Raw genomic sequence first — 27,048 nt, forward strand, 5'->3', positions numbered from 1 at the left:
TGAAAGTAAACATGTATCTTATTTTTCCCATACCACAAGAAGGCATGCCAACCCAGTTGCAAGTCATGTCCTTCTAAAGTCAAGTATGCCTCAATACAATCCACTATTTCATCCATGTTAATAGAGCGGCCTGCATTATAATGACTCTTCAAAGAGCATAACTACTAATATATTTCTTAATGATGCCCTCAATAGTCATATTTTAAAAGATTTAGCAGAAGAAGAAAAATCACATGATGTTTTTACTATTCAAAATGTATTTTTATTCTGGACATAATTGTTTAAATCAGTGGTAGTCAACCTGGTCCCTACCGCCCACTGGTGGGTGTTCCAGCTTTCATGGTGGGTAGTAGGGGTTTGCTGTAAATCTGCTTTATAAATTTTATAAAGTAAAGTTACTTCCCTACTTTATAAATCACCGTTACTGTGGAACCGGTGGGCGGTTAGAAAATTTTACTACTAACAGAGATACAAAAGTGGGCGGTAGGTATAAAAAGGTAGACTACCCCGGTTTAAATAATAGTGTATACACAGAAAGCTATCTCATGCATGCATGATAGCTCTTACAGCATACAAAAATCACTAAAGGAGTAGCATATTTCCTTCTAATTGTCCATATGTAGTCTATATCTGTAAGGAACAAATCACTACTCTTGAAAAGTAAAGTCCTACACTTAGGTAAAAAAAACCTAAAAGTTCACATATAAACTGGGTGAAACCAGGCTTAATAGCAGTGACTGTGAGAGGGATCTTGGAGTCTTAGTGGACAACCAGCTAAATATGAGCCAGCAGTGTGCAGTGGCAGCAAAAACAGCCAATGCAATCCTAAATTGCATTAATAGAGGGATACAATCAAGATCAAGTGAGGTACTAATACCACTCTATAAAGCCCTAGTAAGACCACACCTAGAGTACTGCATCCAGTTTTGATCACCACACTATAAAAAAGATGTTGAGACTCTAGAAAAAGTGCAGAGAAGAGCAACCAGGATGATTAGGGGACTGGAGATTAAAACATGAAGAACGGTTACAGGAACTGGGCATGGCTAGTTTAGTGAAGAGAAGGACCAGGGGAGACATGATAGCAGTCTTACAATATTTGAGGGGCTGCCACGGAGAGGAGTGGGTCAAGCTATTTGCCAAAGCACCTGAACACCGGACAAGGAATAATGGATGGAAACTGACCAAGGAGAGATTCAACCTAGAAATAAGGAGGAACTTTCTGACAGTGAGAACAATCAACTAATGGAACAACTTGCCTTTGGAAGTTGTGGTGGCTTCATCACTTGAGACTTTCAAGAAGAGATTGGACTGCCATTGGTCAGAAATGGTGTAGGGTCTCCTGCTTGAGCAGGGGATTGCACTAGGTGACCTATAAGGTCCCTTCCAACTCTGTTAATCTGTTAAATCTGTTATTGAACATCTTGATTTGGATAAATGGTACAGCTTCAGGAGCATCTAAATAATTACAAGTGATTATCAAGTTTTAATGAAACTAAAAATTCCACAAAGAATGTTTACAAATATCTGCTGATACATTAATTTGATACATGCATTTTAAAGACTGAACAGAAAAGGCAATTTAAATTTCCACTTTATTGAAGCAGTGGGAAATTCTGGAAACATTTGATAAATCTTAGACTTATATTTTATTCAACATAAAACATATTTAATTTACTGGACTCTATTGCATTGATACAGAAAACAGACAAAGTTACTGTTGATATTATTCCCAATGAGAATACAGTATGACTTTGGTCAAGTATATGTTTTTGTAATATGCTAAAATATTATTGAAAGAAGACATTTCATATATTAATTTGAGTTTGAATATTTTGAGATGTCTATATCTTTTGATTTATATACATACCATATGAAAATTGGCAATTGGACAATGGAAATGGATTATCCATACCCTTCCTATTGCTATAAGAAATGTTGTTGAACGTTAAAAGGGTAAACAAAAAAGCTAAACAAAAATGCTTCAACTTATGAACACAATCGGAACCACTTGCCAAGTGCCCAAATTTTGATCATGAAACTGTGGGAATGTTGCAACAATTGTTAGTGCAAGACCTATCATAAGTCACTTTTTCAATGCTGTTATCACCTTGAATGGTCGCTAAACAAATGATTGTAGGTCAAGGACTACCTTTATAAACCCAATCATAATCAAAGTGATGTAACAGAGGATGAAACTGAGCTACTTTTCAAACTGCTTATCCATAAGAATAATCAAAAGTTCGTTAAAAATGTCTTATTTCTAAATACAACAGCATTAGAATTTTTTTTTAAAGGACTTTCTGTATATTTAAGAAAAAAAATTACTTCACAAAATTTACCATTCAAAAGAAGTATTTATCTTTCAAAGTATATTCTTTCAAAGAATGATGGCAAAGGGCTACTACTTTTAATGACAATTGGCTTGGAAGATTGAATACGTCTGCTACTGAATACTTTACTTGGCAACTTTATTTTTTGGAAAGTGTATCATTACATTCATATAACACCCTTATCCTGGTTTAGGAATTAATTCACTTTCTGCATTTGCACTGAACCATAATGAAGTGAACTATGTTCAAACATAGCCAACTAATCACAGAAAAAACTCAGCATTTTGTGTGAATGTAGATCTTAGACTTGTACTCTGTCCAATTTTACACACACATACATATATAGATAGATGTTGATAATGTTTTGGAGACACTTTACATGCACCTGTACCTCTGAATGTGGCCTGTGTTAGAATATACATGTCTCATATACAGAGCCACAAGTTGATATAATGTGTCTCCAAATCAGTGTCACACATCTATAACATTGTGGATGGTTCTACATGCATTCAAAATGTCTTGTGTGAACTATGTCTTCTTTCCCAAATCACCCAAGTGTGATTTTGCAAGAATCTTACTGCTTATTTGAGCTTTGTTTGCAATCAAATGTATAACAGATTTCCAGTTGTAGATAGACACCATTCCTTCCAACAGATAAAAGCATAAGAATAAAAACTACAAGAACATAGCAGGCTTTGGAAAGGCACATCGTACACATACTTTCCCAAGACTTGTTACCAGTGGTGGGATTCAAATAATTTAACAACTGGTTCTCTACCCTAATGACCGTCTGGGTGGGTCTAGCCATAGTGGGCATGGCCAGGGGATTGTTTCAGGCAGAACTCAGCCTCCTGCACCCCCCAAGAGCAAAAATGGGCCATGGGGCGCACTGCCCCCCTCTCCCCGTTTTGGACCTAGTAGGCCTCTCTGCAGCCTCCTGGGAGCAAAAACAGGCCATGGGGGCACTACCCCACCTCCACACCCCGTTTTGGGCATAGTAGGCCTCCCTGCACTTACCTGGGAGCCAAAATGGGGCTCGTGGAGGCCCCTGGAAGGGGTGGGGCCAACCAGCTATTTAACAACTGGTTTGCCCAAACTGGCCCAAACCGGCTGAATCCCACCATTGCTTGTTACCATGATCAGTCTTATCCATATAACATCTCAGTGCAACTATGCTGAAAAAGTGTCACTATCACACATTCAAAAGATTTTCATCCTTCTTTGTGAAACAAAGTCTTTTGAAGACAGCAGGATCTTCTTCCAAGTATACATGAATTGTGGAATTACTCCAAATTCCCATCCTGAGTAGAACTGTCTGTCTCAGCCTGAGTGTCACCTTCAGCTTGTACATCATTCTCCTTCTCAGCTGCTATGTTTTGTTCCAACTGGTCTTTGCCTTTGTCATTCAAGACTTTGGGACTTAAGTCTTCATCTGCAGCAATTTCCAACAAGGCTTCCTGGAGCATTAAAGTTGGACTTACCTGCTGTGGCTGTTCATTCAACTCATTTATCACAACATCTTGATCCATTCTGTTTTCTACCATCTCTTGCATTAACTTAATTTCAGATTCTTCTGGCATGTGTCCAATCTTTTCTTCGGTTGTCATCTATGATTGAAAATTAATTTCATCTACATGAGTACATTGTTAAAATCCCTTTTTAAAACCCAATCTTAATCTAGGTGTCGGTGTTCCGACTGATTCTGTAATTAAATCATGAGCCTGGAGCCAAGCTTCAAAAGAAATCCAGTTATTTATTAGGAGCTTCATGTCGGCACATTCCAAGAGAAGCCAACTCTGACTTAATTCACCCCCCATCTCTGACCCTGTTTCCCCCTCCCCCCAAGGTGTGTCATCAGTCACATTCCCCTACGAAGCAATATCCTGGGTTGTACAGTCCCTCCCTCCAGCCATTGTGGATATCCATGGAAATGGCCTTGACATAGAGATGGCTGGAATGTGCTTTTGTTTTGATTGAAGTGCGGTTCCTTGGTGTAGCTGCGAGGCTCAGTTCTCCATCCCTCAGCCTATGGCAACTCAAGAGCAGGTCAGGAATGCTTTGCAGGTTGACACTAAGTTTTTAAGATTCTCTTATATTACCTTACTAGGAAAAAAGATCATTCCAGAAATCCAAGTGGTTTTTGTTTCCTGTCTGACAATCTTGAAGGGTTTCACAACAATCTAGAAAGCCTGCAAAGCAATTGTCCAGCTCAACTTACACCCAGTGTAATCAAGGCAGGACAGTGGTGAGTTGCAGGTGGTACGCACAGGTACACGCGTACTGATGCCTGCTGGAAACAGCAGCCACCGTACCGGAATGGTACTTTGGAGTGCCTGCCCGCCCGCCCTTGTTTCTTAACCTGTATTTGAAGGAAACGTGCCATATGTGCACACACGCGCAGTGTATGGCGCCTGCGTGATGGTCCGCCAAGCAGCTGGAGCATTGCAGGTGGTGGGTCCGCATGCATGTACAGCGCGCATGCCTGTGGTCCACGCCCGGCTCCGGTTGCAACATACCGGTTGCAACGGGAGCCGAAACCTACTACTGAGGCAGGATTTCTATGAGTCTCTTTCTCATGCTTTTTTCCTACTTTGAAAAATAAATATTTTATGTAATGTTCCTCCTCTATGTTCTCAGAGACTGCTAGATATTCCATCACCCTAATCTTAAACAAGACTGATTTTAATTCTTCAAAATAAGAACAAGAACTAAGCTTGCACAAAAACTAAGTTGCAGATTCTGTACAGATTTGTAGACCTCAATGAATTTATCCAAGGCAAGGAAGCAACAGTGATCCTCCTGAATGAAATGCTCCATGTTATCTTATCTGGTGTCCTTAACCTCTTCCAGTTCTCTCTGAACTTGTGAAGAACCTCAAAACAAAGGGTCTGGGTGACTTCCAGTAGATAAAAATAATTTCAATGCAAAGTGAATTTCAAAGGTCTGGTTTTGCTGTTAATAATAGTATGTCAAGTGCATTTGTTAAAATAGGTACTCACTTCATCTGCCTTCTCATCAGCCACCACTTCTATCACAGGTTGGTGTAATGCTCCACCTATGTCCATTAATTTTTCAGGAGTATCTTCTGTTTGTTCTTGGAAAAGATCCTATATAGAATAAAACTGCATTCAATTTATTTCAACTACCATCCATCTAGCCATCTTAGCACCCATCCATCCATCCACATTATAGACACTTTTTAAAATATGCTTTTTTCAACTGCTCCAACATTTTTTCTCATTAAAACATCATCAAAAAAGCACAATAAAGAATGTTATTTCTGCGCCCACTCATGAAGCTCAGACTGCCCAAGGAGCTGCTGATACTGTTCTACAGAGGAATTATAGGGGTGCAGATGACAGACTCAATAACTGTCTGGTTTGGTTCTGCAACCCAACATGACAAACACAGACTTCAGAGGATAATCAGAACTGCAGAAAAAACTGCAGAGTCAAAAAGAGGGACGTGAAAATATTTACAGACCCCTCGCATCCCGGACATAAATTGTTTCAGCTCCTACGCTCAAAACAACACTATAGAACACTGTACACCAGAACAACTAGACACAAGAACAGTTGTTTCCCCGAACGCCATCACTCTGCTAAACAAATAATTCCCTCACCATTGTCAAACCATTCACTAAGGCTGCATTACTATTACTATTACGGTAGTCTTCTCATAGTTCCTATCACCCATCTCCTCCCACTTATGACTGCAGGATTGAAACTTTGTTGCTTGTATCCTTACGATTTATATTGATATTGATTGTTTCCTAAGCCACCAGGAAACAATCATTAAGTGCTGTACCTTATGGTTCCTGATGAATGTATCTTGTCTTTTTATATACATTGAGAGCACCTGCACCAAAGACAAATTCCTTGTGTGTCCAATCACACTTAGCCAATAAAGAATTCTATTCTATTCTATTACACCAATGAGGCAAATATGGCCCATTGTACCCTAGGTTAAAATCAAGAGACCCAGACCTTCTGCTGCTCTTCAAATTTTTGGGCCATCAGAAGCTCTTCTGCCTTCAGCTTTTCTGTACTCTCCAGTTCTGCAAGAAGTTCCTCATAATGAAGTTCTAGGTGGTCCTTTTCTGACTTTGTCTAGAAGAAGACAAGGGATAGGAAAATTGGGAGGAAAGAGAATTTGATTCAATCATTGTTGAGACAAGCTTTCTTCAACTTTGGTTGGTTTTTTTAATGTATCACCTTTTCTTCCTTCTTTCTATTTTCATTGTAGTTGTAAATCCAGGAGGCCAGAAAACGGATGGGGTCTGTTGGCCGGCGATCCGCCACCTCTGCAAGTCCTTCAGCCAAACACATTCCAAGGTTTTCCTTGAAATATTTGGCATCCATTCCCATCATTTGTCTTTCACTCTCCATTGATCCAAGGAACTGGGTGAACTTGTACCAATTTCTCTGTTTACAGGAAACAAAATAAAACAAGCAAAATAAATTGCAACAGGGCAGCCCTTAGAATGAATCTAGGTCCTAATTAAATGTCTTCGCTTGTTCTTACAGAGAAGACATTATGCTAGACCCCATTTTCAAAGAATAGTATTTCTTTTTGTACCTCTCATAAATCATAATCAGCATCTAAAGTAATAGACCTATACTCAGTTAACAGAAGGATCAAAATTTACTAGAATAATAACATAATTGGAAGGGACAGTGGAGGTCTTCTACTCCAACCCCTATACAATTCTGAACAAATGGAAATCCGTGAATCTTGCAAAAAAGATAAAAAAAGAAAACGAGGATTTGATTGCAAATACAGTATTGTATTGATGGCTGCTTTGTTGCTGTTTTATATCATCTGCTGTCTATTCAATTTGTAATTTTTGCTGGTCCTTGTTATCGCTGTGGTGCATAGTGTCGTTTTTTTAATATGGGCAGCTGGTCCATAGAATTGTTGAATTGGACACCACTGAATGGATATCATATCATCATCAATCATCATATCTTGTTGGAAAGGAACTATGAAAGGGCATGTAGCCTTTCTGAACACACTATTCTAGAAATATATTTGCAACCCAGATAAAACTTCTCAGCAAGAAAAAAAAAAAAGACCTCCTAAAATGTCGCAAGGAGCAACTTCTCAGGGTCCCTTATAATATAATGTTGAAAAATGCCAGGTCAGCTTTTTGATCACAGGAATCTAACACCCAAATTTTCGGAACCTTTTAAAACTCAGAATTCATTCGGAATGAACGAAGCTACTTAAGATTAAGAAAATTGCGCTCTTTGCGCTCCAGGCAAAAAGAAACTCGTACACCGCTCGGTTCAACCCTTTGCTCGCTTTCTGCAACGTCTAAAAAAGATCAAGCTAGGAATGAAACCTGCCTTTCTTGCAATCCTCGTTCATACCTTTAACCGTATTGCAATATTCACACCTGGAGGGTTTTAGGGTTTTTTTGCTCCTTGCGCGCGATCTTGGTGTTCCTTTGTCGCCTGGCAACCGAACACCTTGTTGGGATCCGACCTGTGACGTCACGAGGTCTTCTGCGTAAATGCGGGGTGGAGGGAAAATCTCATTGGCTGCTGTGTCCCATTGGGGAAAAGAGAGAGAGAGAGAGTTTTGCTTACGAAACTTACAAAAGAAAACAGAAGTCGTGCCTTAAAAACTCCGGCATAAAAGCGCTGCAAAGAATGGAGAGAAAAATAGCTTCCAAACAAGAAGCTTAAATGCAATTCGTTGTTTTCCGCGGTGTAATGTTTGTTTCCTGCTCTGAACACCGCAACCATAAGTTGCATTTTTTTAAATCCATTTTTTCTTGGGAACTCAGACAAGACTACTATGTGTGGAGGCGAGATCACCCGTTTTTCAAGGGAATTCTCTTTCTGAAAGGCACTCCTATCAACGCCTGGTGAATTGGGAGATCTTCAGATGCCAGAAAAAATGCCCACTGGGGCTTCCAGACCTTTTACCTTCTGCCAACCAAGAACCTCTAGGACCATCAGGGCATGCCCCTCAGAGATCTCAAGGAAAAGAGTAGGTGGTGTAGAAAGACAACTTCATAATCTAATAGACAATGGAAGGCAGGTCTTCCATTGTCAACCCCCCCTGGGCTTGTAACAAAGACAGCAAAGTCTGGTGCCCTATTCCAAATTCCAAGAACAAAACTTAGAATGTTGCACACAGTTTTGGTCAGCATGATATAAAAAAGATATTTAAAAAGATACACTAGAAGGATGCTAGCTAAGGCATGTAAATGTATACACTTTGGTAACCTCTAGTTTATTATAATATTAAAAAACACATGTTCTTTTGATAAGAAAGCTTATTGATAATAAATGTGATGTATGAAAGAGGATAAAGTAAAAGAATCCAATCAAAGGAAACGTGTCAAGGAATCAATGTCTTAGGGTATTAACTTCCTTAATCCTAGCTGTATAAAATTTATATTTGTGCATTGTTCAGTGTCTTGGCTTCTTTAGCTGCTGAGATCCTTTTGCTGCAGTACTCCAATAAAAGAAGTTGAAAATGCCATTCCTTGTGTCTTTATTGACTTTGATGCCAGGCTAGGACCCATTTTGGGTACAACAATAGTTAATTAAGAGTGAATGTTGACATCTTTATTTTGGATGAATTTCTTGCGACATCATGTAGGTAAAAACATGCACAAAGAATATTGCTAACATGATCATAAAAGAAGCCAGCAATTTTTCTTTTCATCACAATTAGCCTTTAAAAACAATACTGTATTAATTTACAGAGGCAATAATTTATAATCGGTAGTGTAATGAATTCTGCTGTGAGCATCCATAGCCTTCCCCTCCATCTGTACAAAGATCTGATTTGAGATTAATATAGCATAAATGTAATATAAACACATATCACACACACACCCCTTTGCCGGCACAAGGCATAAAATCTGGTCAAAATCAGATATAATGAGTCTAGGGAGATACAATATTGCTGAGTTGCTAAGATACAAAAGAAAACCTTCATCCTTAGCTATCTACAAAGCTTCTCCCAAGACATGGAAGAGAGTAGCAAGAAGAACATGTTCTGTGATCTGTTTCAAATTGATTAAGCTCCTTTTTCAAATTAATGTGCATCTGATTTTGGAGGTGTACCCTATCTATGCTCTTAAGCAGAGCTCAAGTAGCAGTTAGCTTGTTTTCCATTTGAACAGGATTCCAAATTCTATTAGTGATTGCCAACTGTAGGTCACTTCTCCAATACTGATTTCTGAAAGGGTAAAACTATCTTGGTTTCATTTCAAAATCATATTTTTCATTATAACTACTATTACTACTACTACTACTACTACTACTACTACTACTACTACTACTACTACTACTTTCTCCTCCTTTTCCTCTTCCTCTTTTTCCTCCTCCTTTATGGTGTTTTGATCCAGAGGCTCAACAAAACAACTTATAATAATTGGTAATAGAAACACAAAATCATGTACACATTAATTTATTAATCAGCTTGGGTTTTTTTAATAGATCTCTGTAATCTAGAGATATTTGGGAACCAACAATGGAGAGTGCCTATCTCAGAAAAAGTCTGGGCACCTGTTTAGCAGAAGGCCTTGCCGAAATTGCAGAACATCGGCCATCGGATCCTGTCTTGTACCTGGCCCACTGGATTTACAAATACAAGAAGAACATGATTGAAGAACTGCAGGTGAGGATTCAGCTTCTAATCTCCTGTTTGAAGTTCTGCACAATTTTGAAGGCACCTCGGGATTTCTGCCACTTTAGAGGGTAGGCAGTTTTTGAGAGCTGATTCTCCATTTCTTGTTCTTTCAGGTACTGAACATAGTTTTTGTTCCTTAACATGGACAGTCAGATTTCCCATTAGCAAGAGCTCCTGCTTCACCAAACCTGCAAGCTCCTGAGCTTGAGATCTTTCAAGGGGAAAGGTAGTTTGATAGTGTAGGAAGTTAAAGCCCATCCTTCTCCTAGAAAAATGAAATATCCTGGGAAATATTGAAAAGGCAGAATACTATATTTCCCTGGATAAGAAATGGAGAAACATGTTTTTAGGCAGGAAACAGACTCATTCTTAATAGCCTCCACCTTTGTCAATGGGCCATTAAATGCCTGGGCCAGTTTATTCTACATAACAAAGGTAGGATTAACCTCCTACAGAAACACCACAAAGCACCTGGGAAAATTACATCAGCCAGCAAGGCAACCAAACTTGGACTCTAAAGTTCAGCCTACAGAGTTGATCCAGGGGAATCAGAATACAAGATCAAGATCAAAGGCCAGAGAGGGTATAAAACCAGGGACTTTCAGCATCTCGGCCCTTTCTTCTTCTTCACCCAACATCTTGAAACATGTGATCACCTTTTTCTCCAAGACCTCAAACCATGTGGTCCTGTCCACCATTAAAACCATCTTTCCAAGCAGCTTCTATGTTTCCAGTGCCTTTTTCCCCACTTAGAACTGAACCTGGAAGGACATTTCTTCCAACAATAGCATTTCAGCTGTCCCTCATAGAACTTTGTCATTTTGTCATTTGTCATTTATTTGACATTTATAGGCCGCCCTTTTCCCTGAGGGGACTCAGGGCGGCTTACAATTAATGGGAAGGGAGTATAAGACAAAACACAAGAAGGAAAAAAAATGTGAATAAAAAAATAACCGATAAAACACAACATTCATTCAGCATTCGGGTGGGGCGAGGTTCGGGTCTTATCCCCAGGCCTGACAGGATAGCCAGATCTTAAGGGCTGTGCGGAAGGTCTGGACGGTGGTGAGGGTACGAATCTCCACGGGGAGATCGTTCCAAAGCGTCGGAGCTGCAACTGAGAAGGCTCTCCTCCGCGTAGTCGCCAGTCGGCACTGACTGGCGGATGGAATTCGGAGGAGGCCCACTCTATGCGATCTGATGGGACGAAGGGAGGTAATTGGCAGAAGGCGGTCTCTCAGATAGTCAGATCCACTACCATGGAGGGCTTTATGAATGGTGAGTAGCACCTTGAAGCGCACCCGGAGATCAACAGGTAGCCAGCGCAGCTCACGGAGGATCGGTGTTATGTGGGCGAACCGTGGTGCGCCCACGATCACTCGCGCGGCCGCATTCTGGACTAGCTGAAGTCGCCGGATGCTCTTCAAGGGCAGCCCCATGTAGAGCACATTGCAGTATTCCAGCCTAGAGATCACAAGGGCTCGAGTGACTGTTGTGAGGGCCTCCCGATTCAGGTAGGGCCACAACTGGCGTACCAGGCAAACCTGGGCAAATGCCCCCCTGGTCACAGCTGACAAATGGTGGTCAAAAGTCAGCTGTGGGTCCAGGAGGACTCCCAAGTTGCGGACCCTGTCTGAGGGGTATAAATTTTGACCCCCCAGCCTGAGTGATGGAACGTTGGCCAAATTGTTGGGAGGGAAGCACAACAGCCACTCGGTCTTGTCCGGGTTGAGTACCAGTCTGTTAGCTCTCATCCAGTCCTTAACGGCCTCAAGACCCCGGTTCATCACGTCCACCGCTTCATTGAGTTGGCACGGGGCGGACAGATACAACTGTGTATCGTCCGTGTATTGATGGTATTTTATCCCGTGCCTCCGAATGATCTCACCCAGCGGTTTCATGTATATGTTGAATAGTAGGGGGGATAAGACCGAGCCCTGCGGCACCCCATAAGTTAGGGGCCTCAGGGATGATCTCTGCCCCCCCACCAACACCGACTGCGACCTGTCCGAGAGGTAGGAGGAGAACCACTGCAAGACAGTGCCTCCCACTCCCACCTCCCGCAGTCGTCGCAGAAGGATACCATGGTCGATGGTATCGAAAGCCGCTGAGAGATCAAGGAGAACTAGGATGGACGCATGGCCTCCATCTCTGGCTCTCCAGAGATTTTTCTCCAAGACGTCAAACCATGTGGTCCTGTCCACCATTAAAACCATCTTTCCAAGCAGCTTCTATGTTTCCAGTGCCTTTTTCCCCACTTAGAACTGAACCTGGAAGGACATTTCTTCCAACAATAGCATTTCAGCTGTCCCTCATAGAACTTTGTCCCTTGTTGGAAGAAATGTCCTTCTGGGTTCAGTTCCATGTGGGGGAAAAAGACACTGGAGACATGGAGGCTGCTTGGAAAGATGGTTTTAATGGTGGTCAGGATCACATCATGGCTTGAGCTCCTGAACAGAAAAGGGAGATCAGATACTTCCAGATGTTGAGTGAAGAAGAAAAAGAGGCAGATATGCTGAAAGTCCCTGGTTTTATACCCTCTCTGGGCTTTGAACCTGAGCTTGTATTCTGATTGATTGTCAGACTCCCATGAGGCCATGCAGGGGCAACTCTGTAGGCTGTGTTTTGAATCCAAGTTTGGTTGAGCATTGCTTCTTCCCAGGTGCTCTGTGATGAGATGGGTAAAGGGCTAATATTATCATGCCTTAATCCCATCATCCTGGAGCTGAAGGAAGATCTTTGTTATATAGAATAGACTGGCTCAGGCCTTTTAATGGCCCATTGACAAAGATGGAGGCTATTAAGAGTGAGTCTGTTTCCTGCCTAAAAATATGTTTCTCCATTTCTTATCCAGGGAAATAAATATTCTGCCTTTTCGATATTTCCCAGGATATTTCATTTTTCTAGGAGAAGGGTGGGTTTTAACTTCCTACACCCCTTCTCTCCTTTTCCTTCCCTTCCCTTGCATTCATCTTTTCCTTCCTCCTTTCATCTTTCTTTTCCTTCCCTTCATCTTTTTCTTTGTTCTTCTTCCTTTATTTCTCTTCCCTCTTCTTTCTACTTCCTTCCTGTTTACTTCCTCCCTCCCTCCCTTCCCATACTTTAAATACATTGGAGATGAGATGAGGGGGCATAATACATTTTATTTCAGTCTCACATGAAGTGAAGAAAAGGGAGTTTTGCTACTCAGGCTCCAGGCACAGGCAACATTTAAATAATGTTTTTTGCTTCTTAGGCTCAGTGTTTTGAAGGTGGCAGAAATAGAGAAAAAAGTCCAAGGGGATTGGGGACTGCCTTTAAACTCCTTTTGAAGGACTGATGGGGTCCCTCCTTTTGCCATATATGTGGCAATTTTTGGAAAACCAGTGGCACTTGGAAACTAAAATGGAAGGCTTGTCTTCTCTTCTTCCATTGTTCTTCACTCTCTTGGTATGCAGGACTGGCCTTGAGTTCTCTCTATTTCCACCCACAAAACCCGATTTTCTGAAAGGCACTGCAGTTGTGGGAGCTGTCAAATGTTTGTTTTATTGCACTCTTAGAGAAAATTGGACAGGGAAGAACTGGAGCGAGAGCGTGAGGAGGCTCAAAAGGAAGTAGAAATGCTAGAAAAAATGAAAGAAGAAGAACTTTTGATTCAGCAAAAGCTGGAAGTGGAGAGACAGGTAGGACACCTTTCTTTTTTTTTAAAAAAAGTACATATTTGTGTTATAATTGCTGTTTAAGTCTTCCGATTGATTGTTTTAGGCTGTGGATAAATGTGTGTGATTTAAGATAAGTTATTTTGCAACGTTGACTTTGCAACATTCATCAAACCATCTTCTTACAGTGAATCAATTCCATATTTCATATCTCAAGGCAAATCAACCTCCCAATACTGGTTTGTAGATGTAAAATACAAATGTTATTATCCAACATTTATATTTTAGTCCAGGTATACCCATATTAATTTAGCAGAGCAATTACAGCTACCTGTTTTTACTCTAAAATTATGATGCCCGTATGACTCTACATCTTGTGATTTAAAGTCACATTTCAAAGAACTGAGCATTTTAATCTATTATTAGTTACTGTTCATCTACCATTCATTTTATTCATTCATTCTCTGTATACTCCCATATATTGTGGTTTGGTGAACTTTATTAAATGTGAAGCTACTGCCTAAGATTAGGAGATTAGAAAGGAAGAAAGAAAAGTAAAGAGGCAGCACTAAATTATTTTTGCTTCTAATTATGTAAGCTAAACCCAGCCAATCACCTTGGGGGTAAAAGTCTGAAATCAAAGCTTGTATCCTGGCTCAGAGAGCTGAATGCATCCAGTCACTGTGTTTTAAAACTTATTTCTTACAGATTAGTGATGCTGTTTAAAACATTTCCTGGCCAAATTAAAATACTTTCCTCCTTCAAATTTTTCTGAGGAGGCAGAAAAACATTCCATTTTTTTATTTATTTTTTGGTGAAGCACCCTATCCTGAGACAGGTTAAGGAACATTTAGGAAAGTGATTGGTGGATATCCTGGCTTTATTTATTTTCACAAGCAACATCACTAGGGAGTTGGAACAATATCCACCAAAGTTTTCCATACCATGGAACTGGACATTAGAAGATGAGTTTTAACAGATGACTAAACTAAAGGGTTTAGCCGTTGGTAAAAAAAAACTTGCTTTCAGCTTGGACAAATATTCTGCACAGGTGTGTTCAGCTGATGGTCGGTCTTGGCATTACCTAGACCGAGTGTTCTTTGAGATCATCACGCTTCTGGAACTGGACTCCCACAAAAAGACAATCTCTTCTTCCCAAGGTTCTTCTCTAAGCCCAGCTCTGGCTTAGAACAAACTCTGAAGTCCTTGGAGCTCTCTGAGCATAGTTGTTTGCTTGCACATGTTTAATTGCCCGACTAGGTATCAAACTTTTAGGGAATCCAGACCTGGCGTCAACATATCTTCTCAATTTTGTTTGCCTGTCATGCATTCAAGTGACTGAGGGTCAGAGAGAAGAAGTGAAAGATGCACATCAAATAGATAAGAGAACTCATCGTGTTGAGAACCGGATTGATGGATCTCAACCAGAGACCAGAAAAACTCAATCAGTTTCATCCCTCATTCTCTAGTCAAGAGCTTTGGGGTTTGTTTGTTTGGTTTTTTTGGGAGGGAGGAATCTCTTTCTGTTCTGACCCCCTCCTCCTTTCAGTAACGACAACCGAGACAAGCGTAAAATGGAATGTCCTTTAATAACAAGACCAGAATCTCAGTGGCTGAAAGCCAAGTAAACAAACAGATAAGGACCTTGGCAGCAAGTCCGACAAACCTTGGCAGCAATTCAGACTAACTCTGGCAGCAATCCAGCCTGCCAAGTTCGTTTCTCTTTAGTCCAAGTGTTGACTTCTGCAAGAAGGGCGTGGCACAAGCAGTCTCTTTTATAGTCTGGAGAGGAGCTTAATGACCATCAGCTGAACGTAATTACCTCCTGTAATTAAGTAGTTGTTCTTGACGCCAGTAGCCCTTCAACAGTGTGCATCCCGGAACAACTCACTGTTGGTTTCTGGATCACTCTCTCTTGTCTCCTCCCCACTGATCCAAGGCTCAGGCGCCACCTGGTGGCCAACCAGTCTCTCTGCGCCCTGCTCGGAGTCGGAACCCTGTCCAGGGTCCTCCACATCCTCCAGGGCCGACTGATAGGGCCCCTCGCTGTTGGAGTTTGGTGGCAGCTCCAACAGCTCCTGCTGGGCCACAACACTTTCCCTACTTACATCCTGGATGAATTTCTGGGATGGGAATGAGATCAGGAGAGGCACTCAGATCACCCTTTTTTCCCTTCCTTTCCTCCATATATGCACAGACCTACATCCAAGGACTAGTGCTCTTATAAAACCAGAGCTGGTCCCATTTTTCCAGTCAGAAAGATCTAGCCAGGGGTTCTCACCACCAGATCTGGTCTCTGCTAAAGACCAAGTTCAAACAGCCTTGATGGACAATGCCGAGCAGCTGGAAAAAAGGGAGCATATCTATAACTTGCCCAATGTAGCCAAGAACAGCTGGGCAGATCTTAGCCTTTGGACCTCACGATTAATGACACAAGACAGAACATTGATATATGGCAGTGTGATTATCAAGAAAAATGAGGAAAGCACAATTTTAACATTGGAACGGTTAAAGATCACCCAAACCCACTTCTGTATGGGAATAGAAATAAGGTGAAAGCAACATCATGAGGACGTGTCGTTCATAAACCCTTAGGAAAGCCTCTTCCATGCCATGACCAGAAGGATGAATACCAAATTCTGGAGCTCCCACCTCTCTTTTCATGTCTATATCCCACTTCCACCCATTCCCCCCCTCCCATGAGGTGCAACAGGCATATACTTCTGATGCAGACTCTTTTATCTGAACCAAAGGACCCTCAAGGGAGGGAATCTTTGCTAACTTGCATGAAATGGTTGCAGGCCCAGATGGAGCGAGAACAGGAAGAACGGGAGAGGATGGAACGAGACAGAGCCGAGGAGCTCCTGCAGGAGCAGAAACGGCAGGCAGAGATGGAGGTAAGAGAAGTGCCCCTCACCCACATGTCACCCCCCCCCCAAGAAAGACAGTCCCAGGGAGGAGGTAGAAACCAGGTGAGTTCACCAAGGGCAGCCTGGATGAGCAGAGAACAATGCAGATTCCAGCCTGAGGCGCCTATTTTATGACCTTCTCGCTCTCCATTTAAAGAGAAGGATGGAAAAAGAGTTTATATCTCAGCCTATGGAGGCCATTGCAGATGAGGAGTTTTGTCCATGTTAGTTGGCTTGTATTCCCCACCATCCCCAACCTCTGGAGATTATCGAATGAATGTTTGTTCCAGGCGAAGCTTGCCGCCGAAAAGGAGGCAGTTTCAAAGACTTTGGCTGAACTAAGTGACAAATATGGAGCTCCTCATCTCAGTCGGGTTGAAGAGATAGATGAAATGGAGCAATCTGAAGTAAGTAAATGACTCTGTCCGTTTATCCATCCCTGTCCCCCGTCTCTCCTTTCTCTCTCTCCCCTCTCTCTCCCATCTCTCCTCTCTCCTTTCTCTCTCTCCTCTCTCTCTCCCTCCTTTCTTTCTCTCCTTTCTCTGTCCCCCATCTCTCTCCCCTCTCTCCCCCCTCTCTCTCATCTCTCCTTTCTCTCTCTCCTTTCTCTCTCTCCCCACCCTCTCTCCCATCTCTCCTTCTCTTCCTCTCTCTCCCCCGTCTCTCTCCACCTTCTCTCCTTTCTCTCCCACTCTCCCTCTCCTTGTCAGGCATGCCTCCTTCAAAATCCAAGAAAGGAAACCTTTAACTCCATTGGTTTAGAGAAAAGGTACTTTTACTGGATATGAAGTGAAAACAGCAAAAGTAAAGCAAGATCTGAGGCAAAAAGGCATGAACTTGTACATATCAAAAGTTTACCCAAATCACTCCCCCTAGTTACCTCGGCCTTAATGTCCAATCTCCAACCCCCAAGGGTGTCATGTAGGTGCATCTTCAGGTGCTGGTATGCAGAGATGGTTCGCCTTGACCAAACCCAAACATGAGCCTTCAGCATGTGCAGAAGATGGTGAGAACAAAACTCTCTTCTTGAGATATCTTCACCAGCACGATTCCCCTCCCAAATACCATGAACCCCCTCTCTCCCCATTACTATGGCAGTCAAGCAATATAGAGCAAGCAATATAGAGGCTGACACTCATCTCTCTCCTCTCTCTCCTTTCTCCCCTCTGCCCTCTCTCTCTTTCTCTCCTCTCCCCTTTCTCTCTCTCCTTTCTCTCCCTCTCTCTCCTTTCTCTCCCCCTCTCACCACCCTCCCTCTGCACTCATTTCTCCCCCCACTTCCTCTCTCTCCCCTCTCTTCTTTCCCTCTCTCCTTTCTCAGCCTTCCTTTCTCTCTCCCCTCTCTCCTTTCTCTCCTATCTCTCCTCTCTCCTTTCTCTCTCCCTTCTCCCCCCTCTCTCTCATTTCTCTCTCTCCCCCTCTCTCTCCATCCTCTCTCCTTTCTCTCTCTCCCTCTCTCACCCTTTCATCTCTCCCCCCTCTCATCTCTCTCCCCCTCTCCTCTTTCTCTCTCTCTCCTCTCTTTCTCCCCCTCTCCTTTCTCTCTCCCCTCTCTCCCTTTCCCCCTCTCTCCTTTCACTTTCCTCTATCTCCTCTCTCTCCCCCCTCTCTCTCCTTTCTCTCTCTCCCTTCTTTCCCTTCTCTCTCCTTTCTCTCTCTCCCTTCTCTCTCCTTTCTCACCCCTCTCACCTCTCATCTCTCTCCTTTCTTTCCCCCGCTCTCTCCCCTCTCTCCTTTCCCATCTCTCCCCCCACTCTCCTCTCTCTCCCCTCTCCTCTTTCCCTCTCTCCTTTCTCTCTCACCCTTCTCCCCCTCTCTCTCATTTCTCTCTCCCCCCCTCTCTCCATCCTTTCTCTCTCCCCCTCTCTCCCCCTTTCATCTCTCCCCCCTCTCCTCTCTCTCCGCTCTCCTCTTTTTGTCTCTCTCCTCTCCTTTCTCTCTCCCTCTCTCCTTTCTCTCTCCCCTCTCTCTTCTATCTCCCCTTTTCCCTCTCTCATTTCACTCTTTCCTCTCTCACCTCTCTCTCTCCTCTCTCCTTTCTCTTTCTTCCCCCTCTCTCCCCCTTTCTCATCCCTCTCCCCACTTCCCCCTCTCTCCATTCTGTCTTCCCTCTCTCTTCCCCCACTCCCTCCTCTCCCTGCTGTACATTTTTTTTTCACTGTTACATTCTCTTAATGGTCATTTGTTATTTTTTCCTGCAGATATTTTAATCTGTACATTTTTAATACAAGCTACAAATTTTTCTTTCTTTTTTGTTGTGGTGGCATCAAAAGACATTAGAGAAATAAAAGGTGATTTTGCTGGGCTTTACAAATTCCAATAATACTACAAAGTTGCCTCAGTCTTTCTCCCCTTTTTTCTTTTCTTTTTTTAAGCATGCCTTCACTACTGTAGTCGACTCGGAGGAAGAACAATAAATCTGTTCCTGTCGATTCCAGAAACATCATGATGTTCTGCAAACACGGATGAAACACATCAAGGAGACTTAGAATAATTTAATACAGTTAAGTGAATTGAAAATTTTAAAATAAATTAATAAAGTGCAGCCTAACATGCTTCAGGTTTTATTTTTTCTTACTGGAAGATAAAATGATTTGATGGTGAGATAATTATAAAGTCTAAGTGGAGTGTCTTAGAGTCATTTTCAACTTTAAGAGTGAATGAATGTGTTGTAGGCTCCATGGTGCTCTCTGACCTTGGTTGTTTTCTTGCAGACATTTCATGACCCAATTAGGTAACATCATCAGTGCTAGATTTGAACTCCCAGACAGAGTTTATGAACAGCAGACCACAAGTAGGTAACACCATCAGTGCCAGAAGGGAAAGGGGTTAAAGAATGGAGAAGAAAATGGAGAGGAGGAGGAGGAGGAAGAGGAGGGCTTTCCTGCTTTCTGCGCTTGATTGTTTTCTTGCAAATGTTTCATTACCCAAGTAGCAGTGGTGGGTTGCAGGCAGTATGCCCTGGTACGGGCATACCAGAGCCAGCCCGGAGCACCGGATACCATTCTGGTATGGTGCTCCGGAGGGCCCACCTGCCCACCCGAGCTCGTTACCGGTCTTTTAAGTCTTCTGCGCTTCTGTGCATGATGCGTACAGCACCTGCACGACACTCCACTGAACAGCTGGAGCATCGCGGAGGCTTGCGGAGGCGCTAAGACGCATACGCTCCTTCTTTTCCTCCAACTAATTCCGGCAGGTTCATTTAGCTAAACATGAGATGTCCTGCATCACCACTGTAAAGAATGCATTGATAGTTATATGTCTCTCACAGCTGTTGCCGTCTGACCAGATCTGAGCAGGGTGAAAACTGATAGGGAGCCCAGAATAAAGCTGAATTCAATTAAGATGTTTAACCAGCCAGACTGATATCGAGAATCGGAATCCATGCAGTGCTATAAATAAAGTGAAGGCAGTAGAGGCAGCTGCCTGGGGGTCTCCAAATACATAAATATGGAAACCCCCAGGCCTTTCCCTTGCTACTCATCCCAGTCTCGAGGCTTTGACAATCCTGATCACATGCAGTAAGCTGTCTTAGTTATCATTCATAATGATCACAATTATCAGAGCTATCAAACATCTATTCTAACCAGCCATATGCTGCAGCTGCCCCAAAAGCCAACACACTCCTAGCCTGCATCAAGAGAAGGATAGTATCAAGTGTTTTTTTTAATTAATTGTGTGTGTGTGTGTTATATTTGTGCTGATAAATAAATAAAGGGAGACTAGTATAGATCTATTTCAAGCTATTTAGCTCTCATCAGCTATCCATACCCTTACTGGGATTCGAACCTGTGGTGTATTGCATCTTAGGCAGACATCTTAGTCATTAAGCCACAGGCCCTCCTCCTTATCAGCAGAAGCCAGGGAGGAAGGTATATATTTAGTGTCACAACCCCTGGTATGCCCCAATTATGGAAGGAAGCTAACTGCTTCCATTATCTGTCAATCAGCTCGTCACAAGAGTCCATCATGACAGAAACCCAATATTTTTACTGTTGCCTTTGTTATATTTGTGTTATATTTGTGCTGATAAATAAATAAAGGGAGACTAGTATAGATCTATTTCAAGCTATTTAGCTCTCATCAGCTAGCCATTTAGAAATAGATCTATACTAGTCTCCCTTTATTTATTTATCAGCACAAATATAACACAAATATAACAAAGGCAACAGTAAAAATAGTGGGTTTCTGTCATGATGGACTCTTGTGACGAGCCGATTGACAGATAATGGAAGCAGTTAGCTTCCTTCCATAATTGGGGCATACCAGGGGTTGTGACACTATATATATATATATATATATATATATATATATATATATATATATATATGTGTGTGTGTGTGTGTGTGTGTGTGTGTGTGTGTGTGTGTGTGTGTGTGTGTGTGTTGTGTGTCTGTGTGTGTGTGTATACATACATATGTATATATATATGTATATGTATATGTATATATGTATATGTGTGTGTGTGTGTGTATACATATATATTTAAAGTCACAACCCCTGGTATGCCCAAATATGGGAGGAAGGTCACACTTCCACTCTCTGTCTTCGGCTCGTCACAAGAGACCATCCAGACAGAAACCCAATATTTTTTACTGTTGCCTTTTTGTTACATTTGTTATATTTATGCTGATAAATAAATAAAGGGAGACTAGTATAGATCTATTTCAAGCTATTTAGTTCTCATCAGCTAGCCACACCCTTGTTGGGAATCGAACCTGTGCTCTATTGCCTATTAGGCAGATGTGTTAACCATTGAGCTACAGAGCTCGACTCCTTATCAGCCAGCCAGGGTGAGAGGTATATATTTAAAGTCACAACCCCTGGTATGCCCAAATATGGGGGGAAGGTCACACTTCCACTCTCTGTCTTCGGCTCGTCACAAGAGACCATCCAGACAGAAACCCAATATATTTTTTTTTAATTTTTTTTTTTAAATCTCCCTTTATTTATTTATCAGCACAAATAAAAAAACACAAATATATATATATATTAAATTAAATTTAACTAAATTTAGCTTAATTTTTATTGTGACCTTTCATTACATCATCCTGTATCCTTCCAATAGTAGTACAATCTTATATCTCTTGCCATTTGTAGTATTAGTGTTCTCATTGCTTTCTTGGTAAGTCTTATATGGACTTCTCTTAGCAACTTATTGCTCATTGCATATCTTGTAAAAATTCAAAATCCTCCATCTGTTCCTTCCATCAGCTGCCTTTGGTTATCACCAATGCTTCTGCCAAAATTTCCCAATTTTTCCATCTATTTTTCCTGTTCTGTGTTCTATATTCTCCATTCTCTTCTCAATGTTCTCTGTTGTTATCAGTATTTTTTGAATTTCTAGCTTAATCATTAGCAATATTAATGTTTCATTTTCATGTTGCACTATTCTTCCAACTTATAAACACTGCCACCATAACATCCAAAGCTTTTTTGTTAAATTTCAAGCAAGTTCATTATAATCTTTCAAGTCAAGGCTTTCTCTTCACTCCAGGCCAGCTACTGATAGTACTCCAGAAGAGCACCTGTTTAAACAACCTGTGCTCTTCCCACTATCTCTTTCAATAAACAAACTCAGAAGTCAAATGTTCAAAGAGAAAAGAGAGAAACAATGTTTCCAAACCTCCAGCCTCTAAGTGGCAGTGTTACTTCTTTTTCCTCCTGCTTTTACATCCCTCTTTGTATTCCAAACTTAAGGAGAAAAGTTTTTTTAAAGAAAAACAATCCAATCAAGCATTGTTTAAAAAGAAAAAAGAAAATTCTTAATCCATAAGTATGAAAAAAAAGAATGAAAAATAGAAGAAAAAAAATTAACCAATTCAATTTAAAAAGTAGGAAACATTTTAAAAATTCTAGACATAAAAAGAAACAATTATAAAAAGATAACACACTAAGTTTAATTCTGGCTTAATCTCGCCGCTTGCTCTCTTCTGTCTTCAATTTTAATTTAACTTTTGGGGTTTTGGGGTGATTTCTTCTCTAATAATAAAATTTACCTCACCAATTCAACACACTTTCACTCCTCCTTTTCTTCCGTTCTGGAGCTGTCCCAACTTCAGCAGCTTCAATGGCTGCTTCTCTGTCACTGGAAAAAAGAGCTTCTTCTGGATCAATCAGGGACTTTGCAATGTCTCTGAGATCAGCAGGATGTGCCCTTCTCTATCACCATCTCTACGGGATGGTTTAGGTCCAAAATGACCGTCCAGAGGCAGAGATATCGAGGGCAATCTTGGAACTCCAAGATCGCACGTCATGTCGTTGCGATGACAGCTCCATCTCGACCAAGATCCACATGAAGTGTTGATACTGTTTTATAACTCCTTGGTAAGACCACACCTGGAATATGGCATCCAGTTTTCTTCACCACAATACAAAAAAGATGTCGAGACTCCAGAAAGAGTGCAGAGAAGAGCAACAAACAGGACTAAGGGGCTAGAGGGGAAATATATGAAGAATAGTTGCAGAAATGGAATATATCCAGTCCTTCGGGATTGGGCAGCCTACAAATTTAATAAATAGAAATAGAAATAGAAATAATAACATGAAAAAGCTAGAGGTGACATTATAGCAATTTTCCCATATTTGAGGGGCTGCCACAAAGAGGAAGGTTTCAACCTGTTTCCAAAGCACTTGAAGGCAGGACAGGACAAGAAGCAATGGATGGAAACTAATCAAGAAGAGAAGCAACCTAGAATTAAGGAGAAATTTCCTGACACTTAGAAGAATTAATCAGTGGAACGGCTTGCCTCCAGAAGTTGTGAATGCTCCAACTGTTACATACTGACAGCCAAATAGTAGGCTCCACCAACATCCTCCGATCTGGTGGGTGGGAAAATACTCAAGCCAATTGGCCGAGCTGTCTGACAGCTCCCTATAAAAGGGCTAGCTGTCAGACAGGCCGGTTCTGGATTTGTAAGTAGTTGTCTAATAAAGAGCTGTTGTTTGTCACTGAAGCCTGAGTCTGTCTCATCCATTCACCCGATCTAACACTAGCAATGAGGATGGAATTGGAAGACAACTAGGCAGAAAGAGCTGACAATACAATCCAGCAGTACAATCCAGTCGGAGCGATCGTGGGCATCAAACGGCCATTTTGAGCGGCAATTTCAAAATTGCCTTGATGAGCAAAATGACAATGCACACTCCTCCAGCTTCTTTTGACCCAGCTACTGAGCACTAGGATTCTTACATGATGTGGTTCAAGTGCTTCATGAAAGCCAACGACCTTCTCAGTGTATCCGACAACCGAAAGAGGGCTCTATTCTTGAGCTACTGTAGGCCAGAGGTATTCGACACCACCAAGGCTCTGTCTGAACCGACTCCGGTCCAGACCGTCACCTGGTCAGCATTACAAAATACTCTTAAAATGCACTACATGCCGAAGCCTTCAAAATTCATGCGGCAGCATGAATTCAATCTCCACAACCAGAGCGAAGAGGAGAGCATCAATCAATATTTTGGCGCACTCCGTAAAGCTGCAGTGTATTGTGAATTTTGTGACCTAGATGAGTTGCTGCTTCACCAAATAATTTGTGCGGTAACAGACATTAATCTGCAGCAGAGACTATTGGCCAAAACAAACCTCACACTTCAAATTGCTCTAGATGAAGCAAGCGCTATAGAATCCTCAACAAAATCCACTGAAACGCTACAGAAACACAGCAGTCCCAAAAGCGCACACAGTTCTGCAGAATTCCATTGCGGGAACATCGAGCAAGAACTCTCGTCTGTCAAAGAGGATGAGGTCTGCCTCATGCGATTTGAGAAGGAAAAAAAATGGTGCGCAATTTTGAAAGTTGTTTCCCGCCTAGAATTGGCCGCAGGGGAAACCATCAGAGATCTGCCTGCCATTTCAGGGATGCCATCTGTCAGCGTTGTGACCACAGAGGACACCTAGCCCAAGTCTGCAGAGGGGAGCTCCCGTCCTCTCAATAACCAAGAAGCTCTGTCAGCCAGCTGGGAAAGCCAAGACCACCCAGACAAGATTTTTGGAAGCCCTGGCGGAAGCAAGAGAGAGAGGAATCCACCAACACATTCCAGACAAAAATCTGGCAAGCCAGCACACCTAGGAACAAGAAGCTGCGAATCACCATACACATCGAGGGGTCCCTTGCAGTATGGAGATCAATACTGGGTCATCCATGACCGTCGTATCCTGGGCTCTCAAAAAGGTCATCCCAAGCATAAAGAAACACAAGCTGAAGCACCAAGAATTGCAGCTCAGCAATTACCAGGGGAATCACATCTCTGTCCTGGGTTGGGGCATATTCCGAGGGTTTCTAAACGGCCCACCTATCTGCATGACTATGTCACTAGTTGGATCAGCCCAACTAAGAGGGAAGGGGTGTTATATACAAACAGCCAAATGGTAGGCTCCACCAACCTGCTCCGATCTGGTGGGAAAATACTCCAAGCCGATTGGCTGAGCCATCTGACAACTCCCTATAAAACGGGTAACTAGACAGGTCGGTGCTGGATTTTTAAACAGTTGTCTAATAAGGAGCTGTTGTTTGTCACTGAAGCCTGAGTTTGTCTCATCCATTCACCCGATCTGAAACCAACACTGGATGATTTTTTTAAATTTTTAATAAAAAATTTTTTTTAAATTTTCACTGTCTCTGCGGGATGGTTTAGGTCCTATTGGACCACTCAGTGGCAAAAGTATTGGCTGCAGTCTTGGAGCATCAAGACTGCACGTCCGTATCGTCATGACGTTGGCTCCTCCCTGGAGGATTTTAAGAAAGACAGCCATTTATGCAGAATGGTATAGGGCTGTGGTGGCAAAACTCCATAGCACATGGAGCCATTTGTCAGGCATGCGCGCGCTGGCCAGCTGACTTTGGCCTTCTTTTGAGAGCATTTTTCACTCTCCGGAGGCTTGCCTCCGGAGCGCGAAAAACAGGCCCTACAGGTAAACCAGAAGTTCAGAAACGGACTTGCAGTTTGCTCGTAGGGCCGGTTTTAGCCCTCAGGAGCCCTCAGGAGGCTTTCCTAAACGCTCCGGAGGGCAAAAAATGACACTACGAGCAAACCAGAAGTCACTTCCAGGTTGTTCGTAGGGCCGATTTTAGTCCTCCGGAGCATTCAGGAGTTCTCAGGAGGCTTCCCGGAAGGCTCCAGAGGTAAAAAAAACACCCCAAAGACAAATCAGAAGTGACTTCCGGGTTGCTCGTATAGTCATTTTTCATCTTCTGGAGCTTTCAGAGAAGCCTCCTGGAGGCCCCTGAAGGCTCCATAGGGCTAAAACCAGCCCTACGAGCAAACCGGAAGTCCGTTCTCAAACTTCTGGTTTGCCCATAAGGCCGGTTTTTCGCGCTCTGGAAGCTCCCGGGGAGTGGGGGAGGTTGTTTTCGCCCTCCCCAGGCTCCTATAAAGCCTCTGGGGCCTGGGAAGGGCGAAAAAGGCACGCCAAAAATGGGAGCGCTCATCATGCACGCATGCAAGCTGTGGTCATGCACATAGCATTATGGGTGTGGAATGCCCATGCATGGCTCCCTGCACTCACCCCGCTTTTGGCACGTGAGCCAAAAAAGGTTCGCCATCACTGATATAGGGTCTCCTGCTCGAGCAGGGAGAAGAAGACTTGTCATCTATGGAGATTCTTTAGTTCTTCAGTTCCCTTCAGAGGAACTTCTTGGATGAGAAGTGAAATGTCTTCAAAGAAAAACCAGAAAGTCCAGTTGCCTCTTGAAAAACCACCTTCAAGGTGCCTTCCAGTTCTGTTATTCTCTTATAGTCGGGCTGCAATGCTGTGGAATGACCATTAGACAGCAGCAAAGTGCTTCAGCAATCTCTAGTGCTTTGATGCCATCTAGTGGACACCTGAAAATGTGCAGTCCAGAAATAGTAAGGAAGAGAAGAGGAAGTCACCCGGATCTTAAAGGGAGTGACAGAGAAGGTAAGGAAAGAGAGTCTTGTGACAGATCAGACCCACTGCTGGAGGAGGAGGAGAAGCCACTATCTGATTTTCTTCTTAGGTTTTTGTAGCCCCTTCTCAATGGCTACAGTCCAGGGGAAACACCATGCTTGAGCTATTTCACCAGCGGGTGTGGTTGAATGGGGGTGTGGTGAGGCAGGATGAAAACTTTGTGTTGGGACCCAAAGATCTCCAATTATGCCACTGAGTCCACAACTAGAAGTAAAAGATTTATTCTTCAGGATTAAAAAAAATGCAGAAAACCACCTACACCACAGATTTTCCAGATCATAAGCTGCTCTTTTTTTTTAATTGCCTAAAGAAATAGGTTACCAAGGCATGATAAGATCAACCTTATTTGACGCCACAGAAAATTGAGGGAGTCCTCAAAATCCATGGAGATTCTCAGTCATCCAGGTCACGGTTGTCCCAAAGGTGCTTCCCCTCCCTCCCAAAAGGCAACTGGATCATGTTTTTTTTTCCCCTTGAAGTACTTTCACTTCTCATCCAAGAAGCTTCTTCAGTTCTCAAAGAAGCTGCTTGGATGAGAAGCGAAACATCTTCAAGCAAAGTCCAGTTGTCTTTTGGAGAGAGAG

General features: G+C 42.4%; 2 protein-coding genes across 2 annotated transcripts; one reads left to right on the forward strand and one right to left on the reverse strand.

The window, feature by feature from the left end:
- Positions 1 to 1,577: 1,577 nt before the first annotated feature.
- Positions 1,578 to 7,840, reverse strand: LOC106537509 (uncharacterized). The gene is made up of 5 exons (XM_014051665.2): positions 7,706 to 7,840; positions 6,548 to 6,757; positions 6,320 to 6,442; positions 5,333 to 5,440; positions 1,578 to 3,940 (listed from the first exon to the last, which is right to left on the reverse strand). Exons 2-5 carry the CDS (start codon positions 6,719 to 6,721, stop codon positions 3,617 to 3,619), a joined length of 729 nt encoding a protein of 242 aa, XP_013907140.2. The 5' UTR covers positions 6,722 to 6,757; positions 7,706 to 7,840; the 3' UTR covers positions 1,578 to 3,616.
- Positions 7,841 to 9,800: 1,960 nt separating this feature from the next.
- Positions 9,801 to 19,088, forward strand: DYDC1 (DPY30 domain containing 1). Its single transcript, XM_087702185.1, has 5 exons — positions 9,801 to 9,974; positions 13,526 to 13,648; positions 16,426 to 16,521; positions 16,824 to 16,940; positions 18,909 to 19,088. Exons 1-5 carry the CDS (start codon positions 9,828 to 9,830, stop codon positions 18,948 to 18,950), a joined length of 525 nt encoding a protein of 174 aa, XP_087558311.1. The 5' UTR covers positions 9,801 to 9,827; the 3' UTR covers positions 18,951 to 19,088.
- Positions 19,089 to 27,048: the final 7,960 nt, after the last annotated feature.

Source organism: Thamnophis sirtalis, unplaced genomic scaffold, assembly GCF_051295495.1.
Source record: "Thamnophis sirtalis isolate CommonGarterSnake01/CBP01778 unplaced genomic scaffold, rThaSir2_p1.2 scaffold_15, whole genome shotgun sequence".
NCBI lineage: Eukaryota > Metazoa > Chordata > Lepidosauria > Squamata > Natricidae > Thamnophis > Thamnophis sirtalis.